The sequence below is a fragment of the Prionailurus viverrinus genome, chromosome B3 (assembly GCF_022837055.1).
Source record: "Prionailurus viverrinus isolate Anna chromosome B3, UM_Priviv_1.0, whole genome shotgun sequence".
Taxonomy (NCBI): Eukaryota; Metazoa; Chordata; class Mammalia; order Carnivora; family Felidae; genus Prionailurus; species Prionailurus viverrinus.
The window spans coordinates 141,083,011-141,105,363 of record NC_062566.1 but is presented as its reverse complement, the minus strand read 5'-3'; the positions used below and the strand labels follow the sequence as shown (position 1 = coordinate 141,105,363).

Here is a 22,353-nt window from a genome sequence, read left to right as displayed (position 1 = left end):
GAAGCTCACTGTTGAGATCAGATACATATATACGTTCGTGTATTTTATATTTTTTTCTATATTAAAAGGAAAACCAGTTTTTTACTAGTAAAATAAACTCTGAAGCTTAGAAACCAAAATTTAGAGCACCTGGGTGGCTCAGTCGGGTAAGCATCCAACTTCAGCTCAGGTCATGATCTCACAGTTCATGAGTTCAAACCCCACATCAGGCTCTGTGCTGACAGCTCAGAGCCTGGAGCCTGCTTTGGATTCTGTGTCTCCCTCTGCCCCCGCACCCCCCCACCCCAGGCTCATGCTCGCACTCTCTCTCTCAAAAGCAAATTTTTTTTAAATCAAAATTTAAGAGAATTTCATGCTTTACATTTAAGGAAATACAGTGATTTCAATGTTTACTTTTTCCCCCCATTTGATACCTTTAAAATACTTGATGCAATATCCTGCAAAATAACCTAAAACCCAAACTTAAATTATGGATAAAGTTACCATAATTGCTTACCACTACCAGGGATGCCCTCAAACAGAAAGTCCCCTTAGCTTTTCAAGTTAAAATAACCAATATCAAGGGTTCTTTTCTTTTTTTTAACTTTATTTATTTTTGACAGAGAGAGAGGCAGAGAATGAGCAGGGGAGAGGCAGAGAGAGATGGAGACACAGACTTGGAAGCAGGCTCCAGGCTCCGAGTTGTCAGCACAGAGCCTGACTCAGGGCTCCAACTCACAGACCGTGAGATCATGACCTGAGCTGAAGTTGGATGCTCAACCAACTGAGCCACCGAGGCGCCCCTCAAGGGTTCTTCTTTAAATGTTTGCAATAGGAACTGTAATTATGAACTTGAACCACCTATGACACAGGGCACACTATTTACCCTATGAGTTGAGGGCAGAGCTGTGACACTGAAGCACAGATCCGAAGGATTAGCACAACTAGACACATACAAAATGCACTAGGAATGTGGACCAAGGCCTGGGTCACGACACGAGTGCCCAGCATCAACTGTGAGCACAGTGCCCGGCAAACGACAGGTATTTACCAAGTTCTCATTGAATAAACTACACCAAAACCACAGACCTTAATTTACTTATTCTCAAGTAAAACACACTCCCAAAATGCCCCAACCAGGATAAAAAGAAAAACCAAAAACATCCCAACGTATCCCACAGGTTGCTACACTTCTGAACAAGTTTTTCTCTACGTAACTACCCAAGAACAAAGGATAAAATCAAAGAAAATGAAAAGGAAGTTATATTCTGCCACATTTAATTACTCTGTTAAACAGCAAATTGGCTTTTTTCACCTTTTATGCATATTTTTCTTAATTTTATGTTTTTAATGTATTGTCAAATTGCCTTACATACAGCACCCGGTGCTCATCCCAGTAAGTGTCCTCCTCCCTGCCCATCACCCCTTTTTCCCTCCCCTCCACCCCCCACGAGCCCTCACTTTGTTCATACGTTTTTGCTGGTTGGCATTCTCTAAGAAAGCCATTCAACGTTCTTCGTCAAATTCCCTTTCCTTACAAGATGAAAGTAACAACAACTGTGCCTTCCCAGCAGGTCTCCCCAGCCTCCTGGAGCTGCATTCACACTCGGTGTTTTAAACCGGGGTGTGCAACACAGGAAGAATGCCCAGTTCAGTGAGTCTCAAAAGGTGGTCCTGGGGTGCCTGGGGGGCTCAGCTGGGTAAGCGTCTGACTTCGGCTCAGGTCATGAACTCGTGGTTCATGGGTTCGAGCCCGGAGTCGGGCCCTGTGCTGACAGCTCAGAGCCTGAGCCTGCTTCAGATTCCGTGTCTCCCCCTCTCTCTGCCCCTCCCCTGCTCTATCACTCTGAAGATAAACATCAAAAAAAAAGTTTAAAAAAAAAAACCATGGTCCTGGACCAGCAGCACTAGCACCTGCTGGGAACTTGCTAGAAAGGCACTAGCATAGGGGTGGGTTGGGGCCTGACAGTCTGTTCACAACCCCACCCGGCCCCCACGAGATGCTGATGCTGTGGCTGGAGAACGACCTGTCCAGTTAATGAACATGGTCACTCGTACCCAGAAAGAGTATTCAGTTTTCTGCACTTTATGGAGTAACATTTCTAAGATCATTAATTTTTCATAAAGTTCAGTAAGGCATCATCTCGAATAACAGAGGAAAAGTGCTAGATGTGAAGTGTGGAGTCAGGCGGACAGCGTCCTGGCACCACAACCCGTGCCGCACTGCGGAGGGTCCCTGCCTCTGTGTCACAGTCAAGACAGAAGACACGGATGAGACCAGGAGAAAAACTGTGGGCTCCGTCACGTGGGAAGAAGGTCCATGTCACAGGGCTCTGCATTTAAATAGTCTCAGAACACCCAGCACCCCTGGTAGCCAGGGTGTCAGCCCTGGAGGAGCCGCCCACACGGTGACACAAATCTCTTCCGCTCCCAGACCCGCCCCGGGAACGTAACTGGTCGACCGCACAACGGTCTGTGCGGATCCTCGCATCGCGGTAAAAAAATGTTTACACTTTCAAAACTCGGTGAGGCAAACGATGACCTATCATTTAGTTCTGTAAATATTTTAAAACAAGCACTTTATCCCAAAGGCAAATTAAAACCTGTTTCCCTGATGCACGCTCCTGTCGGGTCCCAGGCCCTCGGGCACTGTCGGCAGGGCAGGACGGGAACCTGCTGCTAAGCCTCATGTATCCCAGAAACCCCGACTGGCTTCCAACACTGTTCCTTCCAGGTCGTTTGAGAACAAATGTGTGGAGCCCATAAAACTCCCTCCACGGAAACGGGCTCGCGAACATTTGGGAAGCAGGGGGACAGCCACCTATACAACCAAATCGCGCCTCCTGCCTCGCGAGCCATCGAGCAATGTGTGCAGCCACAGGCAGAGTGGGGCCAAGGGCGGCCGGCAGCCCCAGGGCTCTGTTCCCCGGGCCTAGAGGTCAGAAGAACGAGACCGGACACCTCTGGGACCAGCAAGGGAAGCAGCGGGAAGAGCCCCTCCCCTCGGTGTCTCCAGCACGTACGGGAGGGGACCCCGTGCCCCAGCAGTGGGCGACTTGTCGCCCGCAGAGCGGACGGTGGGATCAGGTGTACGACAGGGTCTCACTGAGAGTCCATCTCTAAAAAACAAGCCCCGTTCAGGAACTGAGAGCTTCAAAGAGCAGAAAAAACAGTGCCTCTGTGAGAAATGCATCCCAAGCAGGATGCTGACCCCAGCAGTGACCCAGAAATGCACACTGTTAACAGCCGATCTCCTGCTGACACACCCGATCAAAACCAGAATGCCTCAGAACCAAATTCCTTTGACAACTTAACATGTTATTGTTCAAAAGACTCCAGGACGCAGGAGTGTACCTTTTGTTAAACACGTGGGGAATCTGTTTTTTAATCTCCTAAAGAAACACCTTATAACAAAGTCTTGAAACTGTCATCCTTCTATTTAAAACAACTTTTCTTCCTGTATTAATACCCGTGTGGGCTTAATACAATCACAGTTATCATTTGATTTTAAAAGGATTTTAAAAACTAATGTTATTTTTTTTAACTAAAAATTAATTTTAAAGGATATGAACTAGTGCTAATTTTAAAAATAAGTAACGCCTGTCTAGAGTAAACAAGTGAATACGCTCGGGTGTTTTAATACGAAGTTCCCACTTTCCACCACTAAGGCTTCCTCTGAACATGCCACAAAGTCAAAGATTTGCACAGATGTCTTCTGAAGGCATCCGCCCTCTCGGCCTCTGCACGGAAGGCCCTCGGTCATCCCTCAGCCTGTCCTGGGGGAGGAGGGCCCGCCGGGCACCGCTGTCTTGGGGGAGGAGGGCCCGCTGGGCACCCGGCGGGGCTGCAGATAGTTACCCGGGGTTCCTTGGCTCACTCTCTCGAGAACTTCCTCCCTTCAGCTTCCTAACCAGCTTCTCACTGCTGCGTCTAATGGAAGCCCGGAGTTTGCTAAAGGAGCCACTGCGCTTTAAAGATCCAGTGCCGTCCTGAAAGAAATGTGAACAAATGTGAAACCGCAGACGGTCCTCCGCCGACCTCCCAAGAGGCAGAGCTGCATGAAAACAAGAATTCATGTCACGGCTGACCTACTTGTCTGTGATGCTGGCAATGCGACTGCTACAGAAATTACCAACTTGCCATGCATATAAACACACTTGAAATAGAACTCGATCCATTTTAAATCTCATTAAAGATAATCCAATGATCATGAGAACATTTGAACATTAAGAAGTACATCCAAACAAAAAAACATCCCCCCAAATTTTACTGCTGTTTCAAAACAAAAGGTAACCACACACAGAAAAAGTCTTAAGAAAATGAAGGCTGCTTCTTGGAAGATCACCAAAATCAAATTCCACGTTTAATAAAAACAGAAGCATCTGGGCCACGTAACAGTACTGGACCCCAAACGCTGAGCTGACAGAGACAACTTCTTTTTAACAATTCCATGTAAATACAATCCTTAGGTATACTGCTTGTTTAGTAAATTTTATAATTTTGTAAAAATTCTCATGTATTTATTTATAAGTCCCCCCTCCCCGACCCTCCAAGGTGGGGCTCAAACTCAGGACCCCAAGATTGAGAGTCGCATGGTCTTCTGACTGAGCCAGCCAGGCGCCCCTTCAGTGAGTTTTTAAAAAGTTTTATTAAATGTTGGATTATAAGTGAGGTTGGAAAATGAAATAGAATGTTCATTCCGTACAAAAACTAAAAACCCTCAAACACCTTGTGGGAAGTAAAAGACTGCCCAGCTTTCATCACAATGGACTCAGACATTAATAAGTGAAACATTTGGCAGTTATCTGCATATGAAAATGAAGAACAGAGAGTAAAAAAATTGTCTGTAGCAACTTTTATTCTCAGAACGAATGACTTAGTAAGATTAACAGTAGCCCCACTCCCTCAAGAAGCCACACAATGCCGCATTCCATGGAAAAAGTGAAAAGTCCCACTAAGCAGACAGACACGAAGACACAGGTCAGTTGGAGTGAGTTTATTAGAAGTTAGAAAGACACAAATACACAAATCACTGACCACTGAAGGGTTAGTGGAGAAGAGCCAAACTGCCAAAATTTCACAGAGACGACACAGCAAGTGCTACTTGAGCGAGATCCTAAGGGGAGAGCCCGGGGCCCGGGGGGCCTCGCCAGGTCTCGGAGTGCGACGGGGGCGGCACATGCCCTACTCTTACAGCCTAGCTAGCGTCCACGGTCACTGTCATGCCACTGCATCAACACCTGCGGGTACTTCTAACTACCTTTTATCAAAGTGAACAGCTAATCGCTCTTAATTTTTAAACTCACGTATCACACGGCAAATGGTTTTTATTAACACAGTTTATATTACTACGTACATATCTGGCAAAGCTACATGTATACAGAGATAAGGAACCCCCCGAAAGGACAGCAGCACCGAAAGGGATGGCCAGTCACAGAGAGGTGGAGCTCTGACAAGAATCCTAGGGGATTGCTACACACAGCAGTCAGCACTGGAGAGGGAAGTAAAGCCGGAGGAGCCGCCCGTCATGCAGGAGACAGTGTGAGCGTCACAGAGGGCAGCTAGGCCTGTCAGACAGAAACGGAGAGAGAGCCCAGTGAAACCGCTGTGAGCAGAGAGCCACCCCCACGAGCGCAGCGCGGCTCACAGTATTTCTAGGTCACGGATCTCAGCGGTGCTCTGAATCGCTTCAGTATCTGGGATTACCTTCTGCCTGCTCACATCAGCCGGGCACAAAGAGGCACCGGGCCACACGTTATCGGTCACATACCTTATTAAGACTAGTTACTCCTGCCATCAAAATAAAATTCCAGTTTCAGAGCATGGCTTGGCACTGTGCTAGAAATCTCCATGGTACTTACTGTAACGAGGTTTTCCGGCAACTGTCCACAAAGGAGATCCCACAATGAAATGACTTGACAGTCACCGGAAAAAGAGGCTACACACGGGAATGGCACGTTCATGATCTTTAACTTCGTCGGAAATCCTTCTGCATCCCTAGACTATAAAGTTCTCTCTGAAATCAGGGAGGACTTTCCCTTGAAAGCACTAACAGTTTAGACATTTCAGAAACTTTAAGAAACCACGGACTTTAAGAATCTTCAGCACATTTTAAACATGCAGTCGGTAATCCAAAATAAAATTAGTTATGGAAAATGGATTCCACAGGCAGCAATGCATCCTGGGTCTCAGCAGACTGGAAACCCAACGGTCTTGTACCGAAGCCCCAGACAGCGGGGACCTGAGCCCCTGCCCGCTCTGACTCACCATGGGACGCTGAGCAAGTCATTTAACCAGCCCGAGCTTCATTTTTCTCATCTTTAAAATGGAAAAATAAAATTTGTTACCAACTCCCCACGAATGCTGGGAGGACAAGAAAACATAAGTTCTTGTTGGTCTTTCAGAAAAAGGACATTAAAACGTTAACTCCACAAACCGTACACCTGCTGTTCACCCCCCAACTCATCGCTACGCTCCAGCAGTGTTACTGGCAGCGCTCCCGGACCAGACCCTCCGCGGACCTCGGGAGAAGGACTTCACGGTGAACATCCCCCTCCCCCGCAGGCCCGCAGGACCCAGGTTCCGGAAGCAGCCCCCCGCTGGGGAAGGGGCGCTGGGGCAGGCTGCCCACCCTCCCCTCGCCATCCAGAACCAGCGGAAGTGCGGTGGGAACCCGCCCCAACCCCGGTGGGCTTCTATTCAGGGGGCCTCTACTACTTTCCACTGACCGCCATGAAAGCGTATTTACGTCAAAAAAGTGGGTTTCTGAACAGAAGTGTATAGCGTATTGGCTGAGAAACACAGGGCAGTAGTTATTAAGTACAGATTTCAGGTGATTTACTATTTTTTGTTACATTCTAGTTGTGTTCCTAATATAACTTTTAAAAGTAAAAAGCCTATTTCTAATTAACAGCATGTACTGTCCCATTCCTCATAATCTCAGGCAAGACTTCAGTGGATCAGAAGCTCTCACGAGCACTAACACAGGGAGGTGGGCGGGCTCCCCCCGAAGGAGCCTGCAGGGCACTGGCAGCGCAAATCGAGACAGAGCGCAGAAGACTGACTTGGGGGCCCTGGGTCCTCATGCGAGGTCTCCTGGGGCCCTCGTGGCATGGCTGCAGATACGACTGCTTAGTAACCAGGCAGCCCAGGGACTCCCGTGTATCTGAAGGGAACCAGCCCTCAGTGAACACAAAGCCGTGTGGACAGAGGGTAAAGGGAATCCGATGTATCAGGAAGCATTCCTGTGCACACAGCATCTGCATTTTTAGCAGGACCATAAAAGAGAACTCGGGCTTCTCTTGACAATGCTTTTCAGATCTGTACACTTTGTACAAAAATAAGTTTGAGGAAGTCACACTTTAATCACAATCTTTATGGTACATACCTAAAAGAACAGAACTGCACTTCCCTAAGAATTTGACCCAAAAATTTCCTATGAATTGTTACAATATATCCAGTAACCTTACTTTTCTTGCATTTTAATAGCACAGAATTCAGTCCTGTGCTGAGACCCAGACTCTCACTATCTGCAGGGAGCAACTATGCCTAGTGTGCCTGATCTCGGACTAGGTGCCCTCTGTTTTAGACGTTACTTCTGAGGGTGGAGAATGAGGACACGTACTCAGTCTGGCATAAGCGGCTCTGATCACGGAACCGGGCAGCCAGGCCTACGCCCGCCATCCTCCCCACTAGACTAGCACTTGCCCGACAGAGCGACACGATGCTTTTTCCTAAGGTAGCGGTTTTTAAACTTTTTAAAGAGCACTGAAACCGTTTTTCAAAGACTTAAAAACTCTAATGCGGAACGCCAACATAAAATCTAGGTGGCATTTTCTCATTATAAATGTAAAACAGGTTCTTGGGATGATAAAATAAGCCAGGAAAACCCTGAAGCCACCAACAGAAACTCACGATTTGTGGCGTGAAATTACAGAGGACAGGCCTAGCCCTGACACCCACCTCAACTCCCAACTCGTTTCTAGTTTATCTGGACTGCGTAACACTAGAAACTCTTGCGGCACACCGGTTAGCGCTTGCAGGTGGCAACGGTCCTTAAACCCGTTGTCATCTGGGGGAACTCCGCACTCATACACAGAGGGCAAGAGACATTTGTTCTCACACCTGAACAAAGACTAGCGTGGGGACTGCAGTCTACCAGCTTCTCACTGGAAGCTGACACTTAAACCGGGCTCCTTTGGTTGCACAAAACTACCCCTCAACCAGGCTGACTCAAAAAAAAAAAAAATGCAAGGGTGCATACTGCCTTTTATCAGGTCTCTTCTTAAAGCAGAACAAGGATGCTTTGAAAATGAAACTTCGACCATGTATCAGGACAGCTCAGTACCACCACCTCAGAAGCTGAGAGCTATGGCTTTCCCTCAAAGGTGAGGGCGGACTGAATGTGAGCAGGAGCCTCGGGGGCCCAGCGGTGTTCACGCCAACCTGGGAGGCTCCCCGCCTGGTTAACCTGGGCAGTTCTCAAGTCGCCACTGTTTGAGCTGAGACTCTGAAAAAAGGGATCCTTCTGCTGCTCAAAGCGAGTTTTAGGAAGGACTTAAGATCTGGAATCTAGATTCTCTCAGCCAACGGACCCCACAGCCAATCGATGAGCCCTGTGATGGATCCTGTCAAAGATGCAGAGCTCCTAGTGTCTAATGTCAAGTAAAAAGGGGTCCAAAGCCTGGCGTGTGAGCGTCCTAAGTGAGAGCATGTCCAAAGTGAGACGGGAAATGTGAAATGGAAAGAGGGCCAAGCGTGTGCTCCAGAGGAGTGACTGTTGTGCCCACGGCCTCTGGGACCCCGCAGCAGGCCTGACTAGCTGCCTACCAGCCCTCCACCCTGGATGGGAAGCGCCTCTCCCTCATCCCTGAGTCTCAGTCTTGAAGACGTAACACAACTCCACGTTGTCAGTCACTTTATGATAGGATTTCACAGGAAGGTTGACCTAGAAATACTGTCTCAAGAAACAGCTCCTCCAGAACTTCATTCGAGAGTATCAAATCTGCACCCTGGCTTCCAAAGGCCGGAGAAGGGACGTGGCCCTCTACACAGGCATGCAGGACGACAGGAACCATGGGGAGAGTACAGTACACAGTGTGGCCAGATGTGGGCAAGAGGAGGGCCTGCGCCATCGTCGTTTTGTTTGGACTACAGCCCGACAGGGGGATGGTCAAAGCGGATGCTGATTGGTTGTCTTGGCACAGGAAAACCCAAAGCGAGGCAGCTGCCAGGTAAAGACGGTCAAAAGATGTTCTCTCTGAAACTCTGACCCCTAACATTACGTACAAAGTGTCTGCTTAGAATGCTAATCCTTACCAAACCGCTACAGCTATAGAAAAATCCCAAATAAATACACTCAAAAAGATGGAGTATAGAAAAACCCGAAACTACTATTTGGCAAAACATCTGCACCATATCAGCTAATCCAACTGGACCACAACTTCAAAAAATAATAATGATAAAAAAATCGAGAGTGCACCTGGATGCGTTAAAGCTAATCCTGCTTTCAGTCCTCTCTGATAAAAGCAAAATCCCACAGATACCAGCTCAATAGACAAAAATATTACCCACGTGTGACCAAAATACACTAGAAAAAAAAATGTTCAGAAGGCCACACGCTCCTCGGCGACCACTGGGTAAACAGCAGTGGCAAGAACATCCATAAAGGCAAAGTCGTGAAACCCAGAGGCAGAGCCTGGAGGGATAGGTCCCAAACACAGGCACGAGTTCTGCAGTTCTGCGTCCGAGAACCTCTGGCAGATGACAGTGGAGAGAGATGAGCCCCTGGACCCCCAGGGGAAACATGATATTCAGCACTGAGGTGGGACACGAACAGCAGCCATCCCAACCTGTTCTTTCCTAGAGACAAGTTCTACTTGACAACATCATCTCCCTTGAAGGAATCTGAATTACTTCTAACAAAATCGACAGCAGCCTGGTCAGTGAAATTAGGAGCGCTGGAGTTAGCGATGAAAATGGGTTAAGTTAACAAAGCGAGTTAGTTATCTGCCACGCTAATCCTAATATTAAAATAAATCCAGGTTATGGATTATGCTTTAAATAACCAGGACACTCAATCAGCATTTAAGTGCTCAAAGTTAAGCCAAACAGCTTTCATGGGTTCCTATGGAGAAGAAAATTACCACTTCAAACAAATAACACACTTCATCATTAGCAGAAGGTAAAAACTTACAGAAATCTTAATTTTGTACGTAATTTGAGAACAGGAAAGTGTCTGGCACATAAGACAAGAGGAAAGTGCTGGCAGGCACCCCTGCAGGACACTGGCCCAGGCCGCGGCCGGGGGACGCGGGGACAGAGCGCCTGGCCGAGCACGCCGGCGGCTGTGTACTGTACTTACCCCGTTCCACTCTACGCTCATACTCACTTCCTCCCCTCCGTCAGGGCCGCTCTCGTACTTGACCACGTCCACGTTCAGGCTCTCCCGGCTTCTCCGCTTCTCCATGTTCTCAGGGTCATTCAGCACTTCAGCTACTCTCTGTTTGTGAACATTGTCAAGACCCTGTGAGCCAGGCAAGGGGGAAAGGGTTTGATCCATTAGAACTTAAGTTTCGTTAAGGATTTCTAAGATAGTTAAGTTTCACTAAGGAAAAGAAAAACAAAACAGCTCTTAAACACTGGAAAGAAAAACTCAGAGCAGTGATTCTCAGGAACGTACGCCTAACACTTAGGCATTCCACTTGGTTAGTTTTACCTCGAATTTTAAAAAACAATAGGGGCGCCTGGGTGGCTCAGTTGGTTAAGCATCTGACTTCAGCTCAGGTCATGATCTCGCAATTCGTGAGTTCAAGCCCCCCAACCGGCTCTGTGCGGACAGCTCAGAGCCTGGAGCCTGCTTCGGATTCTCTGTCTCCCTCTCTCTCTCTCTCTGCCCCTTCCCTGCTCGTGCCCTGTTTCTCTGCCTCTCAAAAATAAATAAACATTAAAAAAAAAAACTTTTAAATAAAAAAATAAAAATTAAAAACAACAAACATTGGACTCCAGCAAGCAAACTGCACACTTGAAGTATTTACAAGGAAATGAACTGACACATACAAACCTGAAACGCCCTCCCCAAGAAAGGACCTGTGGATGGGCAGTTGGGACAGATGTGCCGAAGAGCAAGGACACGTTCAAGACAGAACCTAGGAGGCAGGTACACGAGTGCGGAACCCTCTCAACTTCTCCGTCTGCAAAGTGTCATCAGACATTGCCGGGACAACGCCCAGACGGCCCCAGTGTCAGGGACAGAGGGCAGCAGCAAGCTCACTTCACTTCACTGCGGCAGGGACGGCCTCCCCCACACTTGAGCTAACACCTTGCTGCACTCAACACGGCACAGATTGTTCTCCGGGTGCGTTTCAGTTCTAACGATCTGTACTCTAAATGGGATTTCAACCCCAACAGCTCGTGCAAATACTGTGCTGACTCCCACAGGGTCTTCCTCAAAAGGTACAAATCTCAGACAGATGATGTACTAATGTGACTTTACGGTAAAGCGGACGTGCCCCCTCACCAGGCAGGAGGAGACCTTTCTCAGTAAAGCACTGACAATCCCCTTCCTTAAGCTTCTACAACTCCTGATCCCCAGACTCCGCTCAGTTGATAAACATCATCCTGGTACTTTAAAACAAAGCCTGGATTGTTGGCACTAATCCTGATGACAGGTCATAGAAGTCTAGAGCTGGGATGAGCATCAAGGCGGTGGAAGCCACCTTCCATCCCCAGGGGTGGCAAACGTGGGCACTGTGCCCGAATGCCATGCAGCCCCACACAGCCAGACCCCCACCAGGCCTCCCAACGCCTCCAGGCGCTCTCCCCTGTGCATGCCAAGCTCCCAAGCAGCCTTTCAGAGTCAGAAGACCCAGGAAGTATGGCCAGACTTAAGAAAGGGGCTCCTCCAGGGGCACAGGCTGGGACACATCATTGGTACCAATTCTGCCTGGGTTTTCTCTCCTCAGTCCGCACAGATTTTGTTCAGAAAAAGAATTCTAAGGTACACACGGGTCACTTTAACCCCAGACAAAAAGCGCAATAAACCAGCAAGCACATAATCGCCTACATATGTACCATTCAAGAGGGAAAAACTTGGGGCGACCGGGTGGCTCGGGTGGTTAAGCGGCCAACTCTTTCTTTCCACTCAGGTCATGATCTCATGGTTTGTGAGTTTGAGCCCCACACTGGGCTCCGTGCTGACAGTGCGGAGCCTGCTTGAGACTCTCTCTCCCTGTCTCTCTCTCAAAAATAAAATAAACTTAAAAAAAGAGGCGGGGGGTGGAGGGAAAAACTCACACCTGCCTCTCCAGTCCTAAAGAGATACAAGACAAAACCAAACGTGCCATCTTTACATACATTTTTATATATTTACACAGACACATACACACGCTCATGTGTGCCCACAAGGTAACACAAAAATACATACACACACAGGGTTAACACACTTACTCATTACTCTGAAAGCTGCTCGTTAAAGGGCACGAAGGGCACCCCTCCCTCCATCTCCTCACACCGTATTTCACATGACTAAACGCCTCAGTAGATGAAGGAAAACGCTCCGATGATCCCATGTTCACCTTCTTGCGAAGCCACCACGCTGCTGTCCATGGTGGCTGCGCCGCCTCGCGTCCCCACCAGAAGCGCATGGGGGCTCCAGCTTCTACATCTTTCCCTCGACACCTGTTACATTCTGTGTCGCACTCGAGCCGTCCCCATGGGGGTGAAGCAGGGTGGTGGCTGACGATGGGGAGCACTTCACCGCCCACGCCCGTGGGCATCTGTGCACCATCTCTGGAGAAATGTCTGCTCAGCTCCTCCTCCTCTGCTCATTCTTTAACTAGGAAATCCTCCTGTCTCTATACACTCTGGACACTAGAGCATCATCAGATGTGATGTGCAAACACTTCCACCCATTCTGTGGGTATCTTCACTATCTGAACAGTGTCCTTGAGTGCACACACATTTCTAATCCTGGTGAATCTAACCGATCGAGGTTTTCGTTTGCTGCTTGTGCTTTCGGTGTCATGGTTATGGTCTGTTTCTTTTTTTAAGTAGGCTTCACACCCAGCACGGAGCCCAACGTGGGGCTTCAACTCCAGATCCTGAGACCAACGCCTGGTTCAAGTTCAGGGACTTAACCCACGGAGCCACCCAGGCGTCCCTATAGTTACGACCTTTTAAATAATATAGTTTTGTTTGTATAAACTAAAATATTAAATATTTTCTAAGTCAAGCTTTTGATAAGTCATATTAAAAAAGACTGATTCGGGGCGTCTGGGTGGCTCAGTCGGTTGAGTGTCCGACTTCAGCTCGGGTCGTGATCTCACTGCTCATGAGTTCGAGCCCCGCGTCGGGCTCTGTGCTGACGGCTCAGAGCCTGAAGCCTGCTTCTGATTGTGTGTCTCCTTCTCTCTGCCCCTCTCCCACTCACTCACACTCCGTTTCTTCCTCTCAAAAATAAATAAATATTAAAAAAAAAAAAAAAAAAAGACTCATTCAACCCATTCAATTAAAGTTCTAAGCGGTGAGGGGCGTCTAGGGTGGCTCAGTTGGTTAAGCATCCGACTTCGGCTCGGGTCATGATCTCACAGTTCTTGGGTTCAAGCCCCACATCAGGCTCTGTGCTGACAGCATGGAGCCTGCTTGGTATTCTCTGTCCCCCTCTCTCTCGGCCCCTCCCCTCTCATGTGCGCGTGTGCTCTCTCTCTCTCTCTCTCTCAAAATAAATACATAAATAAACTTTAAAAAAATATCTTGGGGCACCTGAGTGGCTCAGTCAGTTAAGTGTCTGACTTTGGCTCAGGTCATGATCTCACAGTTCTTGGGTTCAAGCCCCACATCAGGCTCTGTGCTGACAGCTTAGAGCCTGGAGCCTGCTTCAGATTCTGTTGTCTCCCTCTCTCTCTGCCCCTCCCCACCTCACACTGTTTCTTTCTCTCAAAAGTAAGTATTAAAAACACTCACGCTCTGTCTCTCTCATTCTTAAAAAATAAACATTAAAAAAAAAGTTTTTTTAATTACAAAACAAAAAAACACCTCTAACAGGCGAGTTAAAAATAGGAGGCATGTCACTGACCTGTTTACGGGACCTCATGGCTGCTTCTTCCAATGTTTCCGCAGCTTCAAATTTGCCTTGTCGTCTATAAAGTGCCCCGAGGTTTTTCAAAGTAGTTGTAACAGTCGGACTGTAGGAAAGCCCAGGATACACAGAGTATTAAATACAAGTTTCAGAACTGTCAACAACACATAATCTAAAGGACTAAAAGACACGTTCGTGAGAAACACTCCAGTTTCTACAGTATTTTCTCAAGCAGCAAAATTCTAAACCAGTCCTTCTATGCCAAGGATCCCCTGCCTACCAGTGCTGTGTGAGAGAGTGAGGCGACTCCAACCCTTGCCGTAGACTCTCTGAGGGGCCAGGGCACGCTGCACTGAGCTGCCGCTGGGACACGCCCGTGTGCCCTCCAGGCTGTGGCTGTCCCCAGGCCCTCTGGCAACAGAAACAGCTGTGCCGGGTGTGGCTAGCAGCCACCATGCCTCCCCTGGGGGCTGAGCTTATCCTGCGCGGGGCAGGAAAGAGGACACGGCTTTCCTAACGTTGCCGTTCACGGTCTCCCTCCTCTCCACATAGAGGGAGACGGAATGAGCACGTGGGAGCCAGGAAGAGTGCGACGTGTGTGAAGAAGAGTGTGCCTCTGCCCATAACCACAGCCTTACTAAGAAACTAGAAATAAACCTAGTTCCTTTCAGCATATGTAAGTACTTCAAGAGACTTCTTTCTTATTAACAATAATAGGCGCTTAAGGTACAGAAACAAAGAAACGGTGCCTGAAGGGCTGTGTAGATTAAGCATCCCATGCTTGATTTTGGCTCAGGTCACTGATCTCATGGTTCGTGAGTTCAAGCCACACATCAGGCTCTGTGCTGACGGCATGGAGCCTGCTTGGGATTCTTTCTTTCTCTCTCTCTGCCCCCGTCCCAAGGCACATGCTCTAGCACTCTCTCCCCGTCTCTCTAAATAAATGAACATTTAAAACACAAAATTACAGGTTTTTGGATGGGAATTTGAAACAACAGGGGGCTGTGCAGGCACACCATCTTACGGAACTTTACGTGTTCGGTCATTTACAGGCTGCCCTTAAAGCACTAGCACCTTCCAAGTAGTTCTATTTCTCTAGGTAAAAAGACATACCTATCAACTTTGCAGGCTTTGTACCAGCCGCCATATTCTCCAAAAGATGTCCCATCCTTTTGCTTTCCCTAAATTATAACAAATGAGTAATTATTTTTAAAGCAACGTATTCAATTCAGAAAATCTCTCAAAACACCGTGTTCTTACTTTGCATTCTTCTCTTTCTTCAGCGTGCATCCAAATGGGTTTATTTTCATCTAGAGGAGAAAACATAACATACTATGAAATCGAAGCACGGGAGAGCCCACTGAGGGGAGGCTGCCAGGTTTCAGTGACCGTAGAAACTCTGCAGAATCAGACGTAACTGCAGAGATTGGCGACTGTCTACCGAACCTGACGAATGCTGAGGCTCCTACAATGAAACTTTAGTGCTCGAATCTTCACGTAACACTGGGGAGTATTCAGAATTTGACAAAGCTAGCATTAAACAAAAGTCCAAGAAAAAGGAATAAGATGCTTGGAGAGAACCTGGCAAAAGATGTGAGATACTCCCTTACGGTCTTAACCTTCCGGAACCTATACCAGGCCACTCCATCCAGCGCGTCTAGACAACCAGCGTGTCCACACCACACCACACCACACCACGGAGGGTAAGCAGTCTGAAAAGTGACATTTATGAGAATATTTTTATGACATGAAAAATGGTTAGGGTACAAGTCTGAAGAAAAATAAGCAGTATTTGTGATTATATGTAAAGCATGGTTTTAATCGTGTAAATCAATCGGCACAGAAAGAAGGAAAACACTTGAAATCATGGGTGACCTTCACCTTCCGTGTCTGCACGCAGGAACCTTTCAAGGACCGGCTTCAGGCTCCCGAGGAAGAAACCTATGCTCACACCAGGTCACCCGCTCACTAACCACCTACCCTGGCCCAAGTCACTTAGTCTACAGTGTCCTCGCTCCTAAAATGGATTAAGGTTTGATCCAGTTCACAGGAATGTTCAGAAAATGAAACGAGATCACACACCGAGACTGCCCGACAGAACTGATTGTTACTTGGCATGTCACAGGACACTAAAGCCTATTTTACATACTGGTCTTGAGAGAGTGAACAGTATGTGAGGCTGCACTGTGGGTGCAGGGTTAGCCGTATCTAACTGAACTATTCCGAACTATTCTGTTGCTGGAATAGCCAACTACACACCAGCTTATAGAGCACGACTCCCAGACAACACAACAGGTCGCACATGTCAGTACGTGCACCATGAGCAGCAGGTCCCTGGGAGACTGGAGGTCACACATCGATGGCCACAGGACACACATATCTTGCCCAAAAAGAAATGCCTTCTGTCCTACACTTTAACATGTGCATGGAAGGCAAATCCAAATACAGGAACACTGCTTTTTTAACTGGAACCCAATTAGCTGTGGACTTTATACTACTGTTTTTAGCAAAATGAAGCTAGCAAGTCATAAGGAAACAAATATTCCCCAAGAACAGAATTTTGCAAAAGCAGCATTAAGGAAAGGACCTGAAATCACTACAAAGTCCAGACAGCCTCCGCAGTTAGGCGAAGATATGGAAGCCCCTGTGAACTGTATGACTCTGGGGAGGCACTTGCTGTCCCGTCCTGTGTCAACTGCAAACAGAATCCACGCTCAGAATGGTGAGCCTGGGGCATTCCCAGATTCTCAGAGTAAAAGAGATTTACCGCTCCACTTACTAACGGGAGAAAAATAGTATTAATACATTTCAAAGATCTTTCAAGAGTGGTTTCTAAGAACTCTCTATAAAAGAAAGTATTTATTGGGGTGCCTGGGTGGCTCAGTTAGCTCAGCATCCAACTTTGGCTCAGGTCACAATCTCATGGTTCATGAGTTCAAGCCCTGCATTGGGCTCTCTGCTGTCGGCACAGAGCCTGCTTCAGATCCTCTGATTCCCTCCCCCCCGCCCCTCCCCGACTCGTTCTCTAAATAAATAAAAAAACATAAAAAATAAAGGATAAAGAAAACACTTATTAACCAAAATCTCTTTCCCTATGCATTATGAGGTTTCCTGCACACCAGTAACAACTGTCCTCATTCCAAATGCTTTACGTAACACCTGATGTGGGGGGGGGGGGGGGGGTCCTTATGTGACATACAAATACTGTTTTATTGAGCAATTTAAATCCTACAAAATATTTGTTCCAAAACTGTGTATTAAGTACCTATGATACTTTAAGGAATATGGAGACAGGCCTTGGCTCTTTAAGACAGTCTAATAATCCAGTGGGCCTGGGATGGGGTTGACAACTTGCACTTCTGTCTGACAGGTCACAAGTGGTGCTGATGCTACTGATCCCTGCTGGCACTTTGAGAACCAGGATAACAGGACAATCCCAGAACCGTTGATGTCTCCAGAGAGACTTTCTGGAGTTAATGCTCTGAACTGTGCATGAAACCAGGCTGGACTCTGGAGAGGGCAATGAGCAAGATGTGGGGTGGGTGGCCCATCACCCCTCACTACAAGAGGCACGACACCCTGGGGTAACTGGTGACATCAGAGCAAGTACGCGGGTGTTCTCCAACGCTCACTGGCTGGTAGGTGAGTGAATGAGCCTAGGACTACGCACACTGTGCCATGTCCTCTCCTCTAAGCACTATCTGCAAAATCATTTCTAAAATTCAAATTACATTGTCCCTTGAAAATATAAGGATGATTTGGGTATTACCAAGTTCCAGCAGGAAATCGCTCTTAATGCATTCTACAACTGTATACGCTCAGCAGCAGTAGTGCAGTTCTTACCATCCACAGAACCGAACTCCCTTTCGTGTGCACGAGTGAGAATCTCTTTGTACAGTGTTTCTGCTTGCTTGAATTTTCCTTGCTTCAGATAGCAGGAGGCCTTAAAAGAAAATAAAGTACTCAGTAATCTTCATATATAAATGAAATATACACTCTTACCTACAGGCTAAATTACAAAACAAACTTCAAAAGTTCAAAGAAGAGGAATTCTGGCTCTATCTACAGAGTGTGCCTCTATCAACATACCAGGTTATTTTTTGTTTTGGCCACATTGGGGTCGTCAGGCCCCAGTTTTGTTTGGTAGATCTCAAGGGCTCTTTGATAATAATATTCTACTTCTTCATATTTGCCCTGATTCTGGCACAGTAAGGCCAAGTTGTTCAACTGCTTAGCAACATCGGGGTGATCCTTTCCCAAAACCTGGAACAAAATAGAGTGTATTAGAAACACTGATTTGTTTCACTCCCATCCAATCCATTCTCCACCTACGAGAAAGATCCTTCTAAACAGAAACGGGACTGTGCCTAACCTCCAGGCTTAATGCCATGCCTCCCTGTGCCCTGTAATAATAAAAATAACTTCACCAGAACTCTTATTCTTGGGGGTGAGAAGGAACCGTACATGCTTTAAACTTCAATTCTTAGAATAAGCCCACAGAGTAGCTGGCAGTGGTGGATCATGCACGGTCTAGAGACGAGGACACTGTTCTATAAAGGCTGTGCTGGTATAACTGCCAAGGTGTGGAAGAGCCCTTTCTGACTCCAGCTGTTGCACAAGACTCATCCCGATGTGTACAGCCTTCAAAGGGAATTTCCAACTCTTCCACTCGCACTAAGCCTCTGCTGTCACCCCAAACCACTTCCCCTCACGTGGCAAACTCCCCCTTCAGGGCTCCCCGAACTCTCATCCCAGATGCCTGACGTCCTTCTCCCAGTCCCCCCAACCACACCACCCACTGACTAATCAACCCTCAGGTCTCTGCAGAACCCTCATAGGGCACACTTCCCTACATCTGACTGAAGGGAGCCCCGGCCCGCCCTCACCCTGGTAACTCACAAACATCCTGGTTTCTTTCCTTTGCAAGAATCACTAACCAAAACTATCTCATTTATGTATGTAGTCCACTGCCCATTATAACCAGGAGTGCCAATGTTACATCTCCTTCACCAGTGTAAATGTCAGCATCCACAGAGATATGGACGCACAGATGAATAAACACTAAACTATTTCTTCAGTACCTTGGACAAGGGATTCATTCTCTCAACTTTGTGCCTCCCCAAGAAGGCATGCTGCCCCTCCCTCCCTCTCTGCACTCTCTTGCTCTCCCTGCCTGTGAACCTTGTTTAAGACTCAGTACAAACACTGACCACTTATGGGAAGCCATCCCCGGTGCACCACCCTCCTGGGACTTTGGGGGGCCCATGCTCTCTGCACACTCCTGGAATTCTATCCTGGAAGCCAACTACATCCTGTGCCCCCCGGGAAGGAGCTTTCTCTCTGATTTGTAAATCACCAGCTCTAACCAAGCAGGGGCCTCCAAGAACTCAACACGCATTGCTAAATGAGTAAATGAAAGCCACTATGTACGAATGAATCTGGTAGATCACCGTATAGAGTTCATAATCCTTAATTTGATACTTATGGGTTCTCCTTGACTTTAACCCTAGTCTACTCAAAATCTGACCATTTTGTTTCATAAATATCATGTAGACAGCAGCAGAAAAGAAGTTCTCCTGCATAATTTGATGATGAGCCATTTTTTACTTCCCCTTGCCATATGGCTGAAAGTTAAGTGACCTTGCAGTATCGCGGGTAAATAATCACAAAAAATACCAAGTTAAAATACTACCCTTGGTCATTCATGGAATGGACCGGACACCTGAGCCTCCCTACTGCTGGAATTGACAAGCTACATTTTTTCCAATACCTAATTACCATAAACTGTAGCTCCTGGCGTAATTAACATCCATGACACTGACGTCATCTACAGTTCTGAGTTACACTTTAGTTCTCAAAATAACTTCATCTTTTAAGCTTTACAAGCGTATTTGGTGACTTTATTTTTAAATTTCAATGTGTTTCTTCTCGACAGGTACATGCCCCATTGTGAAATGGTGTGCCCTTAGGCCTTCCACGGCCAGTGCTCAGAAGTTCCTCCTTCTGCAGGCATTCCCAGGCCACATCAGGCAGGGCGGGCATACACGGACACCCCCACCCCTCTTAAACACCGGTGTGAATGGTGTGAATGGGCCCATCGGCTGTGTTTTGCAGGCTGTCCACCTCATACCTTATCCAATGAGTTATTTTCAGGAAATGGTCAGCCACCGCATACCACAGGGGTCATCTCTCAAAACTTAAAATCTGAAATACTTAGAAGACACAAAACACCACATCTCAAGACAATAAGCACCACTCCTCTGGCCGCACCTTTTCTCTGATCTCCAGGGCTCTTTTACACAGCGGCTCGGCCTCTTTGTACTTCCCTCTCTTGCCGTACAGCACTGCAAGGTTATTCAGAGTGGCCGCCACCTACCAACACAAAAGGAACGTCAAGGAGCGGTACAGGACTACCGGACAGGACTTCAGATCTCACACATCCGTCGGTGCCCAGTGTGCACAGTGAAGTGCTCTTCAGCGAAGGAAGAAATAGGACTTCGGTTAAAAGCAAGAGAGCAATTCACTATATACAGATTCTACGAAGTAAAGTGCAGAATACAAAAATTCAACAATCAACATCAGCAACATGATCTTGATTTTTTTTTTTTTTAATTTCACTGGAAGCCACAAAGCCAACCCAACCAAGGCAAACACAGATCTGTTTGCAAATCTGACCAGATTTTAAGAAGAAGGTAACATAAATTCTTCAGAAAAAAAAATTATAGAAGTACATGCAATTTGATTTAAGACAAAAAAAAAAAAAGTATGTGATCCATTTGAGATGGTGATGATGAACGAGTGTGCACCAGCACATGCTAAATATCAGAGTCCCCAGGACTGAAGTTTGTCACTGCTATCAAATAAGTCAAGACACCTACCTGTGCCATCTAGTGAAAAGGCAGCTCTTAAACCTTCCCTGTTGAGTTTAATATTAAAATGAGTTGGGTAAAAAAAAAAAAATAGGGAAAATAAAATGTAAAAAGAATGAAAGAACCAGATATACAAACCGCGGGATGATCTTTGCCCAAAGTTTTTTCACGGATGGCCAAGGCATCGTTCAGTAGATTTGCGGCATCTTTGTATTTATTCTGGTCTCTAAATTGAAAGACATACAGTAAGTGTTTTGGATATAGCTTACTCCATCTTTTTAAAATGTAATTTTGAAACTACAGAAATAAAAGCTTCAACTATTTAAAAAATAAATCAACAATTAAAACTAATAAAAACACCTCTAGTGTACAAGAAAAAGCTTCCACCAATAAATGTGAACTGGAATCCAGGCCTGATTAGTTTCTGAAGCTTGCCCTCCCCTCTAGATCACCAGGACAATGCCGCCCCCACAAGGCGAGCTGCCCCACACAGAACAAGTGAGCCAGCCCAGAAAGTGGGCACAGCTTCACCTTCTAACAGATAGAACTGATGCCAGCATCTGAGCCCAGGCTCTGCCAGTTACTGGCTACAAGACTTTGGGACACAAAGAAGCCTCCCACAGTCCCAATCAGCCCATCTAGAAAGGAAGTGTATGACCTAACTCACAGAGTTGCTTTGGAAGGTAATGATATGCTATGTGTATAATGAAAAAGCTAGTTAAAAATAAATATGGTGCATTATAGTGTCTTAATCTGGTATGCAACTTGCCACCATTTGCTTGTAGTAAGAGGAATGAGGATATTTTTTTGACTGTGGTAAGACAGAAACACCATCAGACCAGACTCAGCCTCTGCCCACCTTGGTTTATGTACTGACAATGTGATTACAAAAGCTAGCACACATGTTTCTTAACTGAGTAAGAGCTGCCCAGCAAGGCTTCGCCCTACAGAATCCAGTCTGTCCTACAAAACATGGGAAGGGTTCAGAAGGCCTATGGAACCTCTGAAGCACACTAATTCTGGCCAAGCGTACTGAGATTTTTTCCTCCAATTATCCTACAATTATACTACACATTATGAACTGGCTCAAACTTCTTGCGAAAATCAGCAAGTATGACAGTTTTAAAACCTGCTAGAAACTTATAATTAGTAACAACAACTAAACGAGACAAGGTATACTGAGCACCCTTCTAAACTGTGCCATAACACGTCAGGGACTATAAACCAATTGGCCAAAGTGAAGTCACACGAAGAGCAACCACACTGGTTCTCAGGCGTGTCCCCAAACCAAGGACAAGCAGCCTCAGCTCAAACACATAAGAAACCCAGCCAGCACTCCTTGAACCAGCACACCAGGAAAGAAAACCAGGAAGAAAACCGAGACTCAGAAAAGTTAAAGGCTCCGGACAACATCTTTGGTCTTGGGGC

The 22,353-nt window shown here is 46.8% G+C and overlaps 1 protein-coding gene across 27 annotated transcripts in view; it reads right to left on the bottom strand.

The window, feature by feature from the left end:
- The window catches only part of KLC1 (kinesin light chain 1), a 67,975-nt gene that overhangs the window by 7,387 nt on the left and 38,235 nt on the right, over positions 1-22,353 (bottom strand). For 9 of the 27 annotated variants that reach the window (XR_007153355.1, XM_047864493.1, XM_047864498.1 and 6 more), the window contains 9 exons: positions 21,064-21,151; positions 20,327-20,428; positions 18,146-18,319; positions 17,900-17,999; positions 15,317-15,366; positions 15,170-15,237; positions 14,054-14,162; positions 10,343-10,504; positions 3,838-3,968 (listed from right to left, as the gene is read on the bottom strand). Coding sequence is in view for 25 of the 27 variants with exons in the window: in XM_047864493.1 (XP_047720449.1) it covers positions 3,838-3,968; positions 10,343-10,504; positions 14,054-14,162; positions 15,170-15,237; positions 15,317-15,366; positions 17,900-17,999; positions 18,146-18,319; positions 20,327-20,428; positions 21,064-21,151 (984 nt within the window). In the remaining 2 variants the exon portion in view is untranslated. Of the gene's footprint in view, positions 1-3,836; positions 3,969-4,286; positions 10,505-14,053; positions 14,163-15,169; positions 15,238-15,316; positions 15,367-17,899; positions 18,000-18,145; positions 18,320-20,326; positions 20,429-21,063; positions 21,152-22,353 lie in introns of those variants that run through there. The other 18 variants (XR_007153356.1, XM_047864506.1, XM_047864509.1 and 15 more) reach the window with 14 other exon arrangements.